Consider the following 20333-nt stretch of genomic DNA (forward strand, 5'->3'; position numbering starts at 1 on the left):
ATTTTCTGTGTTTATTTCAGATTACCAGCACCTCCAGTTTTGTGATTTGCAATGATGTTTTTCCGACATTGAAACAATTCCTCCCACCATCCAGATAGTTTGTCAGCTCCATGAAAAGTGTTCCATTAGCGCTGAGACACTTTGGGATAGTCTAAGGTTACGCGAGATGCCTCACAACTGCAAATCTTTTCATTTCTATTAACGCACATTTATTTCGGGGCAGCACCAGGTCAAATAAAATACTATCCCATTTCACGACAGCAAGAAAAAAAATTTGGAAAGGTGGTCTAATTTTGAAGCCATCTTTAAGAAAGGAGGGACACACAAGCCATTTAGCCCTTGTGTTAATTTTACCATTCAAAGCTGATCTGCGACGTCAATTCTTCATGTGCCATTAACCTATACCACTCAAGAGGAAGTAGAAGCTTGGAAAGTGAAGAGTTAAAAGAAAAAATCCAAAGTTCAAGGCCAAGGCAGTTGAAGGTACAGCCCACAAGATGAGCACAAGTCCCGAATTAGAGGAACATAGTTAGCAGATTGTAGGACTGGGCAGGAAGAGGTCATTGAAAGGAAGGACGAGGTTAGAAAAGAACCTAAACAGAAGGCTGAAAATTTTTAATTGATGGATTCAAAACAAGCAAAGCTCATTAATTACAAGAATTTGAAGTCTGAGTCTCATGAACGGGCAGAGCTTTGGAAGAGCCAATATTTATCGAGGTTGGGTGATCATCCAGCTAAATACATTAGCATTGGAATCACAGAAACAGAGCAAATAAGAGGAGGCCATCCGGCCCTGTGAGCCTTCCCCTCCATTCAACATGATCAAGCCGACTCATGAGACTTCAATACCCTATCCTGCTTTCTCTCCATACCCTTTAATCACTTTAGCCACAAAGGCCACATCCAACTTCCTTTTGACTCACCTTTTAGAACATCTTCTTCCTCCTGACCTTTCTCTGGCATCTAGCAATCGAATGCCCGTCTGCCATGCTTCGCCCTCCTTGGTTTGCCAATCCCACATGGGACCCCTATCCTCCACCCTTCCCACCCTCGCCCTGCTTCACTACTACAATTTCCCAGTCTCAGTCAAGGATTTCAGCCCGAAACGCCCACTATTCTTTTCTCCCAGTGAAGCTGCTTGACCCGCTGAGTTCCTTTACCAGTGTGAGTTCAGCTGCCACAAGGCTGTTAAAGAGGGAATTCCACGAATTAGACCCAGTGACGTAGAAGCTACGATATATTTCTAATTTAGGATAGTGATCTGCCTGCTCCTAATTCTGCTGTTCTTTTTCCTCATTTCATGTTTAATAACATAGAACATTACAGCTCAGTACAAGCCCTTCAGCCCACAATGTTGTGCTGACCTATGTGAACCTAAACCACATCTACCTACCTCATACCCATAATGCTTTATTTTTTTCTTACAGCTTTGTGCCTATCTAAGAATATTTTGAATATTCTTATATCAGCCTCCACACCTCCCCTGTCAATGCATTCCCAGCACCCACCACTCTCTGAGTTAAAAAAAAAGGTATCTCTGAGAGCTCCCCTGAACTTTCTTCCACCTACCTCGTTTTCCTGAGCCGGCAGCATGGAGGTCAAACACAACAGACAGGCTCAGTGTCATCTCCCAGGAGATACTGGAGCACAGCTCATCCTAGGCAGACAGCATGAAAAGATATTCCGTGTCGTAAATGTGGAAAATATGAACAGGTTGGACATTTGTGGCAAGTTTGTCCCTTTCTTTCATTAAAAGCAAGCTAACTTTTCATACATTAATGCCGATGAAGTCCTATTCCAGGGTCAGTATAAGCCAGCATTCAGGGTGGGAGTTAATGAAAGGCATTTCAAGAATTATTGGCATTCAGCAGGAGAATATTTAACATTTGTAGCCCCATAAATCTGGTGGCAATGTCCTGGGTTCTGTTCTGGTCTCAATTCAATCCTTTTGTTATCCAACACTGATGGTTTCGGAAATAAAAATACTATTCGGGAGTTCAGGATGACTTAAGCACTCCAAACAATAACCTGAGTCTAACTCACCCAGTGTCAAAGAGGGCAGGTCAAAGGCTTAAACTGCTTGAGGCATTCCACTCACTCCCCATATGGAGCTGACAAAAAAAATGCTGGATTATTTAACTTTTTATAAAAATAAAAAAATGATTTACAGCACAGTAGAAGTCGACTCTAGCCATTTAAACCTGCGTGCTGTCCAATTACACCCAAATTAACCTGCAGTCTAAATATTGAAGGGCAGGAGGAAACCGGAGCTCCCGGGGAAAACCCACGCAGACACAGGGAGAACGAACAAACTCTGTACAAACGGCGCCTGATTCAAACGCCGGTCGCCAACAAATAGTTAACCATTTTAGTCTTTCTTTATCACCATCCAGCAAAGCTCATTTGTGAAAACTTCATACTAAAACCTCTTTCCTGCTTACCCACAAGATTTATATAATAATTTAAAAAATCTTGTTGATAAGCACCTGAATAAACATGATTTTATCACTGAGCAGTCAAACCGAATTGATTACAAATCGAATAAGAAGTGAGGTTAGATCAGTTTTCTGAGGATGGAATCAACGGCCACTGGATGTGACTGCACCAGTACTCCCTTCATTTAAACGCTGTATAAACATGAGGGACAGTGGAAGACCTAAGACTACTGGCAAAGAGCAAGGCAGTGTGGATATTTATGGACTGCTCCGGCAAACCACTGGCACCAATAGAATGAGAGGCAAAGGGCTGGTGCAAAATTCTATCGTCACAGGCTTTGAGAAATTTCTATAAAATGCTCAAAGCACATTGGATAATAACAATAAAAAATTTAACTTTGGGAGAAAAACAGGTTTTGAATATTGAACATTCTGGTATGCAATTAGTTGTATTCTTCTTGCAGAGAATATTCAAGTTAAGGTACCAAGGTGAAGTAAAAGAATTTGACGTCATGTGTAACTGGTATGAATGTATTATATGTTTTAATTCAGAAGAATACCATGCAAGGTAAGGCAAAATGAAAAGCACCTTTTAACACTTACCCGGCAGACAGGTCTGACATGCACAGCCTGCGAATGATAGCTGGTATGAAATAACCGTTCAGCCTTCAGTAACACTCCCAACCCTGCCTGAACACAAAATATTAAGAGCAAAAATGTGTTTCTTGAAAAAAAGCTACATTGACTCCAATTTCTTAATAAATGTTAATACTCTCTTTTCATCTTCCCGTTCAATCCATGAAATTAAAATTTACGAACTTCATCACCTTACTCATCTAGACAAAATGCTCATCTTCTGACTGGGCACCCTCCAACTGGAGGGCATTAATATCAACCTCTGGGTTTCATTAAACCGCCCCCCCCCCCCGGCCACCTCTAACCCCCTGCTTCCCCCCTTTGTCCCTCCATTCCCTGTCTCCTTTCACAGACATGATAAATTCTACCTAGTCCCTTATCACATCCAATTAACACCTTTTGTGGGTCTGGATTCCTCCCCCAGTATTTGAATTCTGAGACTTTCTGATCTATCCTGGTTCTGCCTTTTCTGATTTTCTCTTAAGAAGGGCTCAGGCCCGAAACGTCGATGATATAATCTTTGTCTCCTGTAGATGCTGAAAAGGCTGGCTGAGCTCCTCCAGCATTTCCTCAATGAAGGGCTCCAGCCTGAAATGTTGTTGATGTGACTTCACCTTTGCTACATAAAGGTACTGTTTGACCTGCTGAGTCTCTCCAGCATTTGTGGGTTTTTTTTTCACTTAACCACGGTGTCAACAGAATCCTGTGTTTTACCTCCTCCAGAATTTTGGTGTTTTTACTACAACCACAGCGTCTGCAGCCTATCGTGTTTCACTCCACATCCATGGCATCATGTGCTGCATTCCAGATATTATTTCCTGCACTTCACACACTCATGTTTTACCAAACATCTGTGCCGGACAAAGAGGTTGCATCTCATAACCCACTGGATCACCCACTTCACATCAAGTACACACCCAATGTTACAATTTCAGTGGAACAGAAGCCTGCCATGTCCCAGTCACACTCTGCATCTGGCACGTTTATCAGACATCAGACTTTGCACGTCTGCCACACAGATACCATCAACTCTGCATCATGACTCAACTCAAAATATCTTGATCTATCTCGGTTATTTTCTTGAGAACTTATTCAGCATCAACCATTACAATCTTAATAAAATAACCAGAGGGCATTTGCAAGAACTACCCAATTAAATGGGTGGTGGTCAAAATCTAACCAATGGGAACGAAACAAAGTCGAATGGGAATCCTGCGTCATCAAGATCACCACAGCAACATTCCCAATAACCCTCTGTTCTAAAAACCTGCGCTGGAACTCACGCCTCCTTCCTGAGCTCCCAAATCAACACTCACCGTCAGTACCACCTTCTTCAGGACCCGAAGATTGTTGTGAACTATCAGCAAATCCAACCCCATTCACAATTCAGTTCTGGACTTGCCAATTCTATCCTCCCTTTTGGTGACTGCCGACTCAAAGACTCACAGAAAGACAGGTGCTCATTACTATGCAATCATCTTTAGATCAGATTTAATAAATGATTATGATTTATCATATCATTTTCACTTTATATTATTCCTATTGATCTTCATACAAATCTATTTTTTTATTTTATGTATGAGTTATTTCAAATACTTCCTAATTCTACATTTTTTAAACCTTAACAAATTTTTGGTACCTTCAATGTTGTTTTATAATTTTTCACTTTTATATGATTTACCTTTGAGCCACACGGCAGAAGTTTCTTCCATGGAGTAAGATTTTCTGTGCATACAATCTCTCTTGGCAGTGCTGAATACCTTAAGTACTGATGATCAGTTTCTGTCAGGAAACAGAGCAAGTTACCTTTCCATGAACAGCCCAAGATCCAAACCAGGTAAGACAGAAGATGACAGTGAAGAGAGACCATTATTTTACCATCAGGTACCTCAGCCAGCTACAGAATTATATTTTTTTCATAGAATTTATTCCCAAGAACCTGGTTATGGGGTATTGGAGAATTCAAATATAATCAGGCCGTTTAATGCAATTTTATGAATAACTAGTTGAAAGGAAAATCTATTTTTTTAAAAAAGGATTTGTCCAATATTGAAGATGAACAAACAATTGGATGTACTATTTTTAAAACTTTGTCAAAGTATTTTTTTGAGTCACAAATATTAAGAAAAAACAGGTCTTTATTAAGGCTTATTTTAAAAGAGAATCAACATTGCATATTAAGAACAAGGCTTGGGGCCTCCCAGTCTACCAAATTAACCTCTTAACTTCCTAATGGCGGATTATTACATGTTGAGAGAAGCATTAACAGCTTAAGCGATCTGACAGAACCTGTTCCCATTTCATTACCGGTTGACTTTGGATCTCGAGCCGCTTTCAGGTGCAATCACTCTGAGAATGCAGCTGCGGGTGTGTTAAAATGGACGAACAGTGGCAGCACTGAAGGCGCTACTTTGGCACCTGAAAGGGCTGGCTGCAGGAGAGGCGACTCGGAGCAAACGGCGGCTCCTGTCGACTGCGGCCGTAGTCCCGCCCGCTGTCAGGGCTGGGGCGGACAGCGTGGGACTTCGGGGCAGGGGCAGCCAGCGGGGAACGTCAGGGCTGGGGTGGCCGGCATGTGATATTGTTCTTTTGCAGAGGGATATGCAGAGTTCACAAAACAGAACAAGGTAGTATGCTAGTAAAAGTAATTATGAAGGCCCATGCAACTTTGGCCTTTATTTTAAGAGGCATTGAGTATAGAAGGTAGTTTTGCTGCAACTTCATGGGGTTCTAGCAAAACCGCATCTACAGAACTGTGCAGAGTTTTCGTCTCCATATTTAAGCATTTGTGGTAGTGCAGAGAAATTTCAGGAGGTTGGCTTCCGGGATGAGGGAGTTGATGAGTGAAGGCAGGTTAGGTCTACACTCATTGGAGTTTAGAATGAGAGGTGATCAAATGGAAACATAAAATTCAGAGGAGGATCAACATGTAAATGGATATTTGTCTTAAGTGGGGCATCTAGAATGGGAGGGGGGGGGGGGGGTCATGTATTCATAAGAGGTTCCAGATAGCTGCAGAGGCAGTCATTGAACATATTCAAGGAAGATACTGATATCTAAATGACAGGGATCATCAGATAGAACATGCAGATAAACAGCGTGGTGGTCAAGACTGGATCAGTCACAACCTTCTTGAATGGCAAAGTAGGCTCAAAGGGCAACTAGCCTGCTCCTTGTGCTTATGTTAGAATGATACTCACCAGTGATGCCAGCCCCAAAATGAAGTAATACCATGCCCCATACTGTTGGATGAAGTGCAGGAGCAGTGTGACCAAACAGCTGTAAACAATGTGCCATCAGGAGACATCTTTTATTTGACCCATTTTGCAGGACTAGGGTGTCACTGGCAAGGCCAGAACTCATTGCCTATTCCCGTTGGCCTTGAACCTAGCTGCTCCAGATTATTTCAGAGTCAACTACATGGAGTGTATCTGGACTCAAGCAAAAACTACACTGGATAAGGATCCTCCCCTGCAGTATACTGAATAATTAAAAGGGTTATTCAGATGCTCCAGTACTTTTTGCAATAAACATCATCGTGACAACTTGTTTTCACCCCAGATTCCGGATTGAAGATGAAATTTAAATTCCACATGGGCTCTGGTGAGACTTGAACTCAAATCTCTGAATTGTTAGTTCAGGTTTACTAATCTGATAAATTCACTGGACAAAATGAGTAATTATATGTACCATGCGAATATAGACAGATGCTTACCATTAATGATGCCAAGCGGTTTGAAAGAAGCTGTTGGAGTAACAGTGTTTGTTGAATCAATGAAATTGAGAGATGCACAGAATAAACCTGAGAGAACGTTGGTCAGTTCCTTCCAGGTGGTGTCAACACTGTAAGAAAAAGGTTTAAATATAACTGGTCTGAATTTGTACAGTGAATTCGCAATTCATAAGGAAACATACTGCAGTGAAATCTTTAGATGCATTTGGAAATCATTTGGAGTTTAAAAGTTAAAGTGGAGATGGTGACTGTGGTAACTTTTTACTGCATTCACCATATCACCAAATCAATGGTGCACTCACCAGGAGTGTCCATTTATACCAATTGAAGGCTAACTCTACTCTTGTCCATTAAGAACAGTGAATGATATCCCATCAGACTCAAAGTGCACAATTTTCATTCATCAGTGAATTCAAAACTGCTCCTAAGAAACAGTCCACCTGCAGTCTTGTGTTTTCCCAATGTTCCATTTAGCATGAGCAACTGTGATTAACAATTTAAAAACTGCTTCGCACTTTGCCAAGTCAGAACGCTTCCGGCAATTAGGATCTTGTGAACAAGTGAATGGAGTTCAAAAGGTAACCCAGCAAAGGTGCTTCTAATCATTATCTACATATGCAACAGGAAAACTGATCAAGCACCAAGTTGTTTTTTTTTTAATTTTTTATTTTTCACACTATAAACCATATTGATCAAGATACATACATTTTCCTTCTTAAATATATACAGTGTCATTTTCTCCCCACCCCTCCCTCCCTCCCTTACCTCCCCTCCCATTTATTTAAAGTTCAGAATATAAGATACATTAAACCCGTCAAACAATGTTGTCACTCAATAAAAATAAACAAGAAATTCCACTGAGTCAGTTCTTTTCATTATCTTCTCCTTCTGTCATTTTAGGTGGTGGAAGTCTCTGGTAGGTTTTCTCTATTGTGTTTCATGTATGGCTCCCATATTTGTTCAAATATTGTAATGTTATTTCTTAAATTATGTTATTTTTTCTAATGGAATACATTTATTCATTTCTATATCCCATTGTTGTATTCTCAAGTTATCTTCTAATTTCCAGGTTGACATAATACATTTTTTTGCTACAGCTAGGGCTATCATAACAAATCTTTTTTGTGCTCCATCCAAATCGAGTCCAAATTCTTTGTTTTTTATATTACTTAGGAGGCAGATCTCTGGGTTTTTAGTATATTGCTTTTTGTGATTTTATTTAATATCTGGTTTAGATCTTCCCAAAATTTTTTCACTTTCTCACATGTCCAGATTGCATGAATTGTTGTTCCCGTTTCCTTTTTACAGCGAAAACATCTGTCTGATACTGTTGGGTCCCATTTATTTAACTTTTGAGGTGTGATGTATAGCCTGTGTATCCAGTTATATTGTATCATACGTAACCTCGTGTTTATTGTATTTCTCATAGTTCCGGAGCATAACTTCTCCCATGTTTCATTCTTTATCTTTATGTTTAGATCTTGTTCCCATTTTTGTTTAGTTTTACCATTTGTTTCCTCGTTCTCCTTTTCTTGTAGCTTAATATACATGTTTGTTACAAATTTTTTGATTATCATTGTGTCTGTAATCACATATTCAAAATTACTTCCTTCTGGTAACCTCAGACTGTTTCCCAATTTGTCCTTCAAGTAGGATTTCAGTTTGTAGTATGCCAACATTGTATCGTGAGTTATATTATATTTATCCTTCATTTTTTCAAAGGAAATAATAATTTTTTTCCCGAAAAACAATTTTCTATTCTTTTGATCCCTTTTTTCTCCCATTCTTTAAAGGAAAGGTTATCTATTATAAAAGGGATTAGGTGATTTTGCGTCAGTATTAGTTTTGGTAGTTGGTAATTTGTTTTATTCCTTTCTACATGAATCTTCTTCCAAATGTTGAGCAGATGATGCAATACTGGAGAATTCCTACGTTGTACCAATTTTTCATCCCATTTATATAATATATTTTCAGGTATCTTCTCCCCTATTTTATCTAGTTCTAATCTAGTCCAATCTGGCTTTTCCCTTGTTTGATAAAAATCTGATAGGTATCTTAATTGTGTGGGTCTATAATAATTTTTAAAGTTTGGTAGTTGTAAGCCTCCTTGTTTATACCATTCCGTTAATTTATCTAGTGCTATCCTCGGTTTCCCCCCTTTCCATAAAAATTTCCTTATTATTTTCTTTAACTCCTTGAAGAATTTCTCTGTTAAGCGTATTGGTAATGTCTGAAATAGGTATTGTATCCTTGGGAAAATGTTCATTTTAATACAGTTTATCCTTCCTATCAGTGTTAGAGGTAAGTCTTTCCAATGCTCTAAGTCGTCTTGTAATTTTTTCATTAGTGGATAATAATTGAGTTTATATAGATGGCCGAGGTTTTTATTTTTTTGTAAAACTAGGTATCGCATTGCTTACATTTGCCATTTGAATGGTGATTCTTTCTTAAATTTTGAGAAATCTGAATTATTCATTGGCATTGCTTCACTTTAATTTGCATTAATCTTGTACCCCGACACTTTTCCATATTCCTTCAATTTCCTATGTAATTCTTTTATTGATATTTCTGTTTCTGCTAAGTATATTATAACGTCATCTGCAAATAGACTAAATCCAGTTTGGTCTAGATTTACTATTTTTGGTACATAGTCAGCTAATCTGTTTGCTAATAGTTTAGCTATTATCTTATAATCTGTGTTAAGTAAAGATATTGGTCTATATGATACTGGTTCGAGTGGATCTTTCCCTGTCTTTGTGTTTTATCAGTCTGGTTGATTACTTCCAGAAGGGGAGGAATTAATAAATCTTTAAATGTTTTATAGAATTCTATTGGGAATCCATCCTCTCCTGGTGTTTTATTATTCGGTAGTTTTTTTAATTATCTCCCGTATTTCTTCTATTTCAAATGGTTTTGTTAATTTATTTTGTTCCTGTTTGTAATTTCGGTAGTTCAATTTTAGTTAGAAATTCATCTATTTTGTCTTCTTTCCCTTAGTTTTCAGTTTGATATAATTGTTCGTAGAATTCTCTGAAGTTTTCATTAATCTCCATTGGATTATATGTGATTTGCTTGTCTTTTTTCCTTAATGGCAATACCATTCTCTTAGATTGCTCTGTCTTAAGCTGCCACGCTAGAATTTTGTGCATTTTTTTCTCCTAGTTCATAATATTTCTGTTTTGTCTTCATTATGTTCTTCTCCACCTTAAATGTTTGTATAGTGTTTCATATTTTTTTTTATCTGCCAATTCTCTTCTTTTAGTTGTGTCTTCCTTCATTGCTAGTTCTTTTTTTATATTTGCTATTTCCCTTTCCAACTGCTCTGTTTCCTGATTGTAGTCCTTCTTCATCTTAGTTACATAACTTATTATTTGCCCTCTGATGAATGCTTTCATTGCGTCCCATAGTATAAACTTATCTTTCACTGATTCCGTATTTATTTCAAAGTACATTTTAATTTGTCCTTCAATTAATTCTCTAAAATCCTGCCTTTTAAGTAGCATGGAGTTTAATCTCCATCTATGCATTCTTGGTGGGATGTCCTCTAACTCTATTGTCAATAACAAGGGTGAGTGGTCCGATTATAGTCTAGCTTTATATTCCGTTTTCCTAACTCTGTCTTGCATGCGAGCTGATAACAGGAATAGGTCTATTCTTGAGTATGTTTTATGTCTACCCGAATAATATGAATATTCCTTTTCCTTTTGGTATTGTTTCCTCCATATATCCAAAAGTTGCATTTCTTGCATCGATTTAATTATAAATTTGGTTACTTTGTTCTTTCTGTTAATTTTTTTCCCAGTTTTATCCATGTTTGAATCCAAATTAAGGTTGAAATCCCCTCCTATTACTATGTTCCCTTGCGTGTCTGCTATCTTCAAAAAGATATCTTGCATAAATTTTTGATCTTTTTCATTAGGTGAATATACATTGAGTAAATTCCAAAACTCTGAATATATCTGACATTTTATCATTACATATCTCCCTGCTGGATCTATTATTTCCTCTTCTATTTTGATTGGTACATTTTTACTGATTAATATAGCTACTCCTCTAGCTTTTGTATAATGCTGCTGTTAAATGTCCTATCCAATCTCTCTTTAATTTCTTGTGTACCACTTCAGTTAAGTGTGTTTCTTGTACGAATGCTATATCAATTTTTTCTTTTTTCAGTAAATTTAAGTTTCTTCCTTTTGATTTGGTTATGTATTCCATTAATATTTAAAGTCATATAGTTCAACATAGCCATTTTATACTGTTTATCTTTCCTTTCCGTTTCCTCATCATCACCTTTCCTTCTTATCCATTTCTGCTTTCTTTTTTTGAACACATTATAAGACAACATTTCTAAAACATAAAATATTTCCATTATTCTATCTAAAATTCCTTTAACCTCACTATTCCCTCCCCTTCCTGAGTTGCCCTTTGTCCCTTGCCGGGCAACCACATCTCACCTCTCCATTTGGATTTGCAAAATCAACTGATTTTGCAGTGACCGTATTTCTTCCCCACCCAGCTCCCCCCCAGAAAAGATTTTAATTTTCATATACAACAAAGGTCATTCTCTTAATTCCCTCCTTACTTCCTCCCTTCCCTTTCTTTCCCTTATTAATTCTTATCTATACTCTATATATTTTTTTTAAATACACATACACTCATGTACACACATATATATATATATATATATATATACACACACACACATATATATATATATATATATATATATATATTTCTTTGGCTTGGCTTCGCGGACGAAGATTTATGGAGGGGGTAAAAAGTCCACGTCAGCTGCAGGCTCGTTTGTGGCTGACAAGTCCGATGCGGGACAGGCAGACACGATTGCAGCGGTTGCAAGGGAAAATTGGTTGGTTGGGGTTGGGTGTTGGGTTTTTCCTCCTTTGCCTTTTGTCAGTGAGGTGGGCTCTGCGGTCTTCTTCAAAGGAGGTTGCTGCCCGCCAAACTGTGAGGCGCCAAGATGCACGGTTTGAGGCGTTATCAGCCCACTGGCGGTGGTCAATGTGGCAGGCACCAAGAGATTTCTTTAGGCAGTCCTTGTACCTTTTCTTTGGTGCACCTCTGTCACGGTGGCCAGTGGAGAGCTCGCCATATAACACGATCTTGGGAAGGCGATGGTCCTCCATTCTGGAGACGTGACCCATCCAGCGCAGCTGGATATATATATATATATATATATATTCATATACACACATACTTATAGTTCGTGGACATTTTTGCTCTCGTTACATGACTTCATCTCTCTGTCTGTTTTGTAGTTGTTCTGCAAATTTTCGTGCTTCCTCCGGATCCAAGAATAGTCTGTTTTGATGCCCTGGAATAACTATTTTAAGTACCGCTGGGTACTTTAGCATAAATTTATATCCTTTTTTCCATAGGATCGTTTTTGCTGTATTGAACTCCTTCCTCTTCTTCAGGAGTTCAAAACTTGTATCTGGATAGAAAAAGATTTTTTGACCTTTGTAATCCAGTGGTTTTTTGTCTTCTCTTATTTTCCTCATTGCTTTCTCCAATATATTTTCTCTTGTTGTATATCTTAGGAATTTTACTAGAATGGATCTTGGTTTTTGTTGTGGTTGTGGTTTAGGGGCTAATGTTCTGTGTGCCCTTTCTATTTCCATTTCTTCCTGTAATTCTGGACTTCCTAGGACCCTGGGGATCCACTATTTTATAAATTCTCTCATATTCTTGCCTTCTTCATCTTCTTTAAGGCCCACTATCTTTATATTGTTTCTTCTATTATAATTTTCCATTATATCCATCTTCTGAGCTAACAGCTCTTGTGTCTCTTTAACTTTTTTATCAGATTCTTCTAATTTCTTTTATAAGTCATCTACTTCCATTTCTACGGCTGTTTCTCGTTCTTCCACCTTGTCCACTCTTTTTCCTATATCTGACATGATCATCTCTAATCTATTCACTTTTTCTTCTGTACTTTTTATTCTTTTTTTATTTCACTGAATTCTTGTGATTGCCATTCTTTTACTGATTCCATATATTCTTTAAAAAAAAATATCCATGTACTTGCCCTTCCCTTCATCTTCTATTTCTCTGTGTTCTTCCTCTTCTTCTTCTGAGTCCACTCCAGGATCTGTGTCCTTTACCTCTATCTCTTCTGGTTTTCTTGTTGGGTTGTTTTATTTTGTTGGATCTTTTTGGTCTTCTTATTTTTACTAGAAGTGTCTTGATGCTGGTCTTCTTCCTCTGGGTTGGTCATCTGTTGTTTCTTTGATTTCTTTTTACTCTCTTCTTTCTTGTTCTCGTTATTTTCTGTTTTCCTCTTGCTGCTTTGTTGTGGTTATCAATTTCAGCTGTGGAGATCGACTCCTCAGCTGGTCTCCCCTCCCGTCAGTGTTATATTTGTCTTGCGCATGCGCGGTTGCGCACTTTTGTTTGGCTCCGTGAGCCATTTTTGTAGTCCCAAGTTCGGGGCTTCGACTGACCTTAGGGAGCGGGCTTCTCTCTCCACAGCGGGCCTCCTCGTACAGGTAAGGCCTTCACCTTCTTCTTCCGACGTCTTTTCTTCTTCTCTTATTCCTGTTGCTTTTGGCTTTTCTTTCTTCGCTACCATTTTTTCCACACCTTTACTTTCATTTTATTTTAGTTTTTGTGTTTGTGCCTTTGTTTTTTCACTGTCTTTTTTTTACTTTTCTGGAGAGGGCTGGAGTTTCCCGACCGGCCACTGCCATGACCATTCAATGACAAGCATCTAGATGGGCAGTAACCTGAGCATATCCAACAAGGAATGGTTAACAAGGGACTGATGAAGGTCTTCAACCTGAAACACTTCCACACATGTTGCTGGAGTGACTGCCTTTTTCCAATAATAGCTAGCATCTTCTAGAGGAAAGAAGCAGATAAAAGATAGTGAAGAGGGCTGTGCATATCAGCAGGTTTTACCTTGTGCTCATCACAGCTTGTCAATGGATTCAGTGGGATTTCAATGTTGTCAGTGTTTGCAGCTTAACAGGCATATGTAAGGGCTGCTAACAGCAGCGCTACTGAAATTAAGCAAGTCCACACAACGCGAGGGTGAACCAGTAACTGAACTTTATTTGAATCTCTCTTACTGCTTTAAGGGATGACCCACTTCCTGTTTGGGGTGTGCTGGTCTAAGGGAGTGACGTCAGCGCATTGCAGAGTCACTTCCTGCCCAGCAACATGCAGTCAGGAAGTGGCGACGTCTCCCAGGCAACACATGTCACCAAATGCGGGCTTCTCCTGAGAAGGGAAGGGGGCCTGCGCCATCTGGAATGGCAATTCGGCCCGTCTAACCTGCTCAGCCCACTACACACATTTTTGAGGATACATATTATATACGAATATATATATCCTTCCGAATTATTGTTCATATCCTATTCAGCTGTTTAGTTCCTATTTTCCTCATAATTCTCCCACCATCCATAGACTCCAGGGGTAATCTATGAAAGTGGGAAGTCAGAAGATTCATGGAATATTCACTTGGCCACAGGAAATTTCACAAACAGCACTAGTGGAGAATCAAAACCAGGTCACTGGAACCATCAGGCACTACACTACCTTCACCACAGTAGGGTGAGAGGTCAGGGATCATGAACAGAATTCTGTGTTCATTCAAACCATAGAATACTGCAGCATCGAAACAAACCTTTCAACCCATCAAGCCTGTGCCAAACTATTTGTTGTTTGTCCCATCAACCAGCACCTGGACCATAATCCTCCAAAATATGTACCAGTTCAATCTTTTATTTAATGTCAAAATCAAATCCACATCCACCACTTCTTCTGGCAGCTTCTTCCACACCCTCATCACCCTGTGTGAAGAAATCTCCCTCTAAATATTTCACTGTTCACCCTTAATCCATGTCCTCTCATTCTTGTCTCACCCAAACTCAGTGGAAAAAGCTTTTACCCCCAAATTCCTCAAAATTTTTTCTACTTCTATCAATTCTCTCATCCTCCAAAGCTCAAGAATAAAATCCTCAACTATTTAACCTTTCCCTACAACTCAGCTCTTCAAGTCCTGGTACAATCCTTGTAAATTTGCACTTTCATCCTTTCTCACATCTTTCCTGCAGGTAGGTGCCCAAAACAGCACACAAAACTCCAAATTTGGCCTTACCAATCTCTTATACAACTAAAACATAACACGAATCCCGCACTGTCTGTAAGGAGTTTGTACATTCTCCCCGTGTCTGCAAAGGTTTTCTCCGGGAGCTCGTTTCCTCCGACTGTTCAAAAAAATGTACTGGGGGTGTAGGTTAATAGGGTGTAAATTGGGCGGCACGGACTCGTACCGTGTTGTATATCTAAATTAAAGTTTTTTAAAATCCCATCTCCTGTATTCACTATTTTGATATACAAAGGAAAATGTGCCGAAGCTCTCTCTATGATTCTGACTACCTGTGATGCCACTTTTTCAGGGCCAATTATGTATATGCATTCCCAGATCCCTCTGTTGTACCACAGTGATCAGTTCCCTACCATTTACAGTGCAAGTCCTACCCTGGTTTGTCCTCCAAAAGTCCAATACCTCACACTTGTCTGCATTAGACTCCATATGCCATTGTTCCAGCTGGTCCAGATCCTGCTTTGAGAGCCTTCGTCGCTGTCCACTACTCTCCAAATCTTACTGTCATCTGCAAATTTACCTCGTTGTCATCCAGGTCATCGATAGAGATGACAAGCAACAAATGGGCCCAGCACCGATCCCTGAAACATTCAATCCTTGTACATTTAGCCCCATTAGAAATTCCGAGGCAAACAGCAATCCTAAACCCATTTATTAACACTCTTCAGCTAATGATGGTACTGCAACTCTTCCAAAAAAGGTCAGAATGCATTACAAATCTGAACTTTAAAACTGATATAGGAAAACTAACAAAAGATATCCAGAAACATATAGAGGTCTAAACTTTATTGAAGTCTACAAATGCATAAGGGCATAGGCAAGTAAACATATAGAGGTCTAAACTTTATTGAAGTCTACAAATGCATAAGGGCATAGGCAAGGTGAATAGTCACAAGCTTTTCCCCAAGGGGAGGAGAGGACATAGGTTTAAGTTGAGGTGGGAAGGATTTAAAAGGGACTTCAGGGGCAACATTTTCACACAAAAAGCAGTGCCTAAGTGGAATGAGCTGCCAGAGGACATGGAATTGCACTTAGAAAGACATCTGGATAGGCACATGGATAGGAAAGGGTTAGAGAGCTACGGGTCAAACACTGCCAATTGGAACTAGCTCTGATGGACAACTTGGTCACCATGAACGAGTTGGGCCAAAGAGATTGTTTCCTTGCTGTATGACTCAACAAGAGGTTTAGCAGACTGTCAGGTGAACATGTCAAATCAAGAGAGCTTGCCACTTACTCTGTAACTGATGGCTGGAACCAGACCCAGAGCTCAGCCCCTGGTGGAGCCTGTAGGAATGGCTGCCCCCATCGTGCCCTCCTCCAGAAACCATGAGAAAAAGAAAGATGTAGCTCACGGACAGCAAATTTGGAGAGGACTTGCCCCAGTGACTTCGGAAAGAGTCTGTAATGAGAGACTGCAGACATAACCTGGATATTACAAGTACAAAATGACAGCATTATCATTTAGTGCAACATTGTAATAGATCTAGAAGGGAAAGGTAGAGAAACAAAATCAAACACCTTAAGCTATTAAATGAGCTGCCCCACCACTGGGAACATTGTAACCATTATCTTTGGTTTTTCGTAGGCGATCACTCAGGATCCAGAATAACTTGCTTCCACCCTAATTTTCTATTCTGATGTGGCAATCACATATTCTACATCAGATAGAGCAGGTAGTGGCGACAGGTGGGTAGGTGCACTTTTATCACTGCATGCTTCTGGGGCATGGTCTCAAGATTCCCAATATCACTCAAAGTGTTGTCTTCCTGCAGGATTTTGTGGGCATCTCACAGTTCTTCAAAAAGGCTCTGTGTACATGAGGCAATACAGCAGCATAGTGAAGAAAGCTTTCTGCCCCACATCCCCAGACTGGGGTTCAATCCTAACCTGGGGCACTGTCTGTGTAGAGTTGACACATTGCCTCTGCCTGAGTGTTCCCAAACAATCCATCCAGTACCCCCCACCCCCACCAAAAGATCCTGAAAAATGCAGGTTGGGAGGTAAATTGGCCCATATGTCAGTGAGTGGGAGGAACTTTTGAGTTCTTGGGAATATGGGGAGAATTTTTTGAAAAAGACTAATATTGGTTGAGTGTAAAATGGCTGGTTAATGATCTGCACAGACCCCTAATCTTTTGTCTCTCACAATAAATGTGCTCCTCTGTCTGTTTGGAAGTAGCACTGAACCATCCATCAAATCCCCACCTCTTCAACATGGGCCCTACGCATCCTCACCTCCCAAACACTCCAATACCCTGCGCTCCACCATTCACCCTCCCCATTCCCAATTCTCCTGTAATCGCCTTCTATCCATCAACTCTCCTTGCACCCACCATGAATGGACTCTGCACCTCCACCACCCACCCCTCTACCTTAGAACCTATCCATCACCTCTGCAGCAATCCATAGCCCATTTTTTTACTTGAGACCTTGCCTGCCTACAACCTCCCAACCCAATCATTGGAACAAGCAGAGCGCACGCCCCAGCCCCGGCCGCTGACCCGTGGCCCAGCCGCCTCTCGCCCCAGCCCCTGCCGTTGCTCTCCCGTGGCCCCTGCCAGCCCTGTCCCCATGGCCCCTGTCCCCTCTCACCCCGGCCCCTGTCCCCTCTCACCCCGGCCGCCGCTATCCCCGAGGCCCCTGAACCCCTCTCACCCCGGCCGCCGCTATCCCCGAGGCCCCTGACCCCCTCTCACCCCGGCCGCCGCTATCCCCGAGGCCCCTGAGCCCCTCTCACCCCGGCCGCCGCTATCCCCGAGGCCCCTGAACCCCTCTCACCCCGGCCCCTGACCCCCTCTCACCCCGGCCCCTGACCCCCTCTCACCCCGGCCCCTGACCCCCTCTCACCCCGGCCGCCGCTATCCCCGAGGCTCCTGACCCCCTCTCACCCCGGCCCCTGACCCCCTCTCACCCCGGCCCCTGACCCCCTCTCACCCCGGCCCCTGACCCCCTCTCACCCCGGCCCCTGACCCCCTCTCACCCCGGCCCCTGACCCCCTCTCACCCCGGCCCCTGACCCCCTCTCACCCCGGCCCCTGACCCCCTCTCACCCCGGCCCGGCCCCTGACCCCCTCTCACCCCGGCCCGGCCCCTGACCCCCTCTCACCCCGGCCGCCGCTATCCCCGAGGCTCCTGACCCCCTCTCACCCCGGCCCCTGACCCCCTCTCACCCCGGCCCCTGACCCCCTCTCACCCCGGCCCCTGACCCCCTCTCACCCCGGCCCCTGACCCCCTCTCACCCCGGCCCCGGCCGCCGCTGTCCCCGAGGCCCAGCTCCACATCCCAGCGGGTGCGGAACTGGAAAGTCGCCGCCACGTCGCCGGAGCTGAGCGGCTTCAGCACCAGCTCCTCCTCGAAGCGGTCCCGCTGCGCGCACTGGCCCGTCCCCTCCAGCAGCGCCGGGCCGACAATCGCCAACACTCCAAGGGCCAGTAGCAACCAGCCGACCGGCACAGACCCAGGCCCGAACGCCATGGAAGCCGCCATAACACGCTCGGCTCTTCCGGCCGGCTCTGTCACTTCCGGTCGAATCACTTCCGCCTTGATCAGCGCCGGGCGGTTCCTGGTTCGAGACACGTGCGTCTGCTACTGAACAGCCAGGTACTGGCAGCGCAGAAAGTGCACCTCGGCCCATCACGTCCATGCTGGTCCCCTTGCCCATCTCCAGCCAATCCATTTGTCAGCAACATGATCACATCCATCTCTGTCTTGCCTGTCCAGTGCTAATGTAAAGGACTTCAATGTTGTGAGTGTGTCTGACTCCACCTGAGAGGCCAGGATGTGGGGACACAGATTATCCCCCAAAATATACATTATTCACAATAAACTAATGCTGCTCCTCCTGACCTGCTGCAGATGGTCCAGGTATCCCTCCCTGTTCTTCTTGTGAAGTATTTATATAGGACCTCACACAAATCCACTGGCTCCACACATTGATGATCCCTTTGGCCCCAAAGGAAACCCATTCCCTGGCTACCCTCTTGCACCTGATTATTATAGAATGTCAAGGGTAACAGATACCAAATTACAGTAAGCCCAGTGTCAATAATAGGAAAGGGGGGAGTCATGTGATGGAGTAGTGGCCGGTTGGGGAACTCCAGCCCTCTCCAGAAAAGTTAAAAAAAGATAGAGAAAAAACAAAGGCACAAACTTAAAAACCAAAACAAAGTGAAGGTAAAAGTGTGAAGACAATGGCAGCGAAGAAAGAAAAACCAAAAACAACGGGAAGAAAAGAAGAAGGAAAGACGTCGGAAGAAGAAGGTGAAGGCCTTACCTGTCTGAAGAGGCCCGCCGCGGAGAGAGAGGCCCGCTCCCACAGGTCAGTGGAGGTCCCGGGCTCGGGACTACAAAAATGGCTCGCAGAGCCGAGTAAAAGTGCGCAACCGTGCATGAATAAAAACACACTGACGGGAGGGGGGAACAGCTGCGGAGTCGATCTCCACAGCTGAGAGAGACACCTGCAGCACAGCAGCAGGTGCAGAACACAGACAATAACGACAACAAGAAAGAAGAGGGTAAAAAGAAAACAAGGAAACAACAGATGGTCAATCCAGAGGAAGAAGAAGAAGAAGAACAGAAAGAAGTGGAAGAAGAAGAGAAAGGCAAGACAATGGATGTATCTTTTTTTAAAGAATATATGGAATCAGTGAAAGAATGGCAATTACAAGAATTTGATGAGATAAAAAGAAGAATTAAGAATGCAGAAGAAAGAATGAATAAAATGGAAGTAGCCATATCAGAATTGGCAAAAAGAGTGGAAAATATGGAAAAACGAGAAACATTTGTAGATATGGAAGTAAAAGACTTAAAAGAGAAATTAGAAGAATCTAATAAAAAAGCTAAAGAAGCACAGGAGCTGTTAGCTCAGAAGATAGATATGATAGAAAACTATAATAGAAGAAATAATATAAAGATAGTGGGCCTTAAGGAAGATGAAGAAGGCAAGAATATGAGAGAATTTATAAAAGATTGGATCCCCAGGGTTCTGGGAAGACCAGAATTACAGGAAGAAATGGAAATAGGGCACATAGAACTTTAGCCCCGAAACCACAACCGCAGCAAAAACCAAGATCCATTTTAGTAAAATTCTTAAGATATACAACAAGAGAAAATATATTGGAGAAAGCAATGAAGAAAGTAAGAGAGGACAAAAAGCCACTGGAATAAAAGGTCAAAAAAAATTTTTCTATCCAGACATAAGTTTTGAACTCCTGAAGAAGAGGAAGGAGTTCAATACAGCGAAAACGATCTTATGGAAAAAAGGATATAAATTTATGTTAAGGTACCCAGCGGTACTTAAAATAATTATTCCAGGGCAACAAAACAGACTATTCGTGGATCCAGAGGAAGCAAGAAAATTTGCAGAACAACTACAAAACAAGCAGAGAGATGAAGACATGT

The 20333-nt window shown here is 41.8% G+C and overlaps 1 protein-coding gene across 2 annotated transcripts in view; it reads right to left on the reverse strand.

Moving 5' to 3' along the window:
* The window catches only part of pigt (phosphatidylinositol glycan anchor biosynthesis, class T), a 40136-nt gene extending 21688 nt beyond the window's left edge, over positions 1 to 18448 (reverse strand). For both annotated transcript variants that reach the window (XM_069884850.1, XM_069884849.1), the window contains exons 1-6: positions 18173 to 18448; positions 16170 to 16347; positions 6787 to 6914; positions 4753 to 4853; positions 3039 to 3125; positions 1570 to 1657 (exon numbers count right to left, since the gene is read on the reverse strand). In XM_069884850.1, the coding sequence (XP_069740951.1) occupies positions 1570 to 1657; positions 3039 to 3125; positions 4753 to 4853; positions 6787 to 6914; positions 16170 to 16347; positions 18173 to 18419 (829 nt within the window). In that variant the 5' untranslated portion in view covers positions 18420 to 18448. The remainder of the gene's footprint in view (positions 1 to 1569; positions 1658 to 3038; positions 3126 to 4752; positions 4854 to 6786; positions 6915 to 16169; positions 16348 to 18172) is intronic.
* Positions 18449 to 20333: the final 1885 nt, after the last annotated feature.

Source organism: Narcine bancroftii, chromosome 6, assembly GCF_036971445.1.
Source record: "Narcine bancroftii isolate sNarBan1 chromosome 6, sNarBan1.hap1, whole genome shotgun sequence".
Taxonomy (NCBI): domain Eukaryota; kingdom Metazoa; phylum Chordata; class Chondrichthyes; order Torpediniformes; family Narcinidae; genus Narcine; species Narcine bancroftii.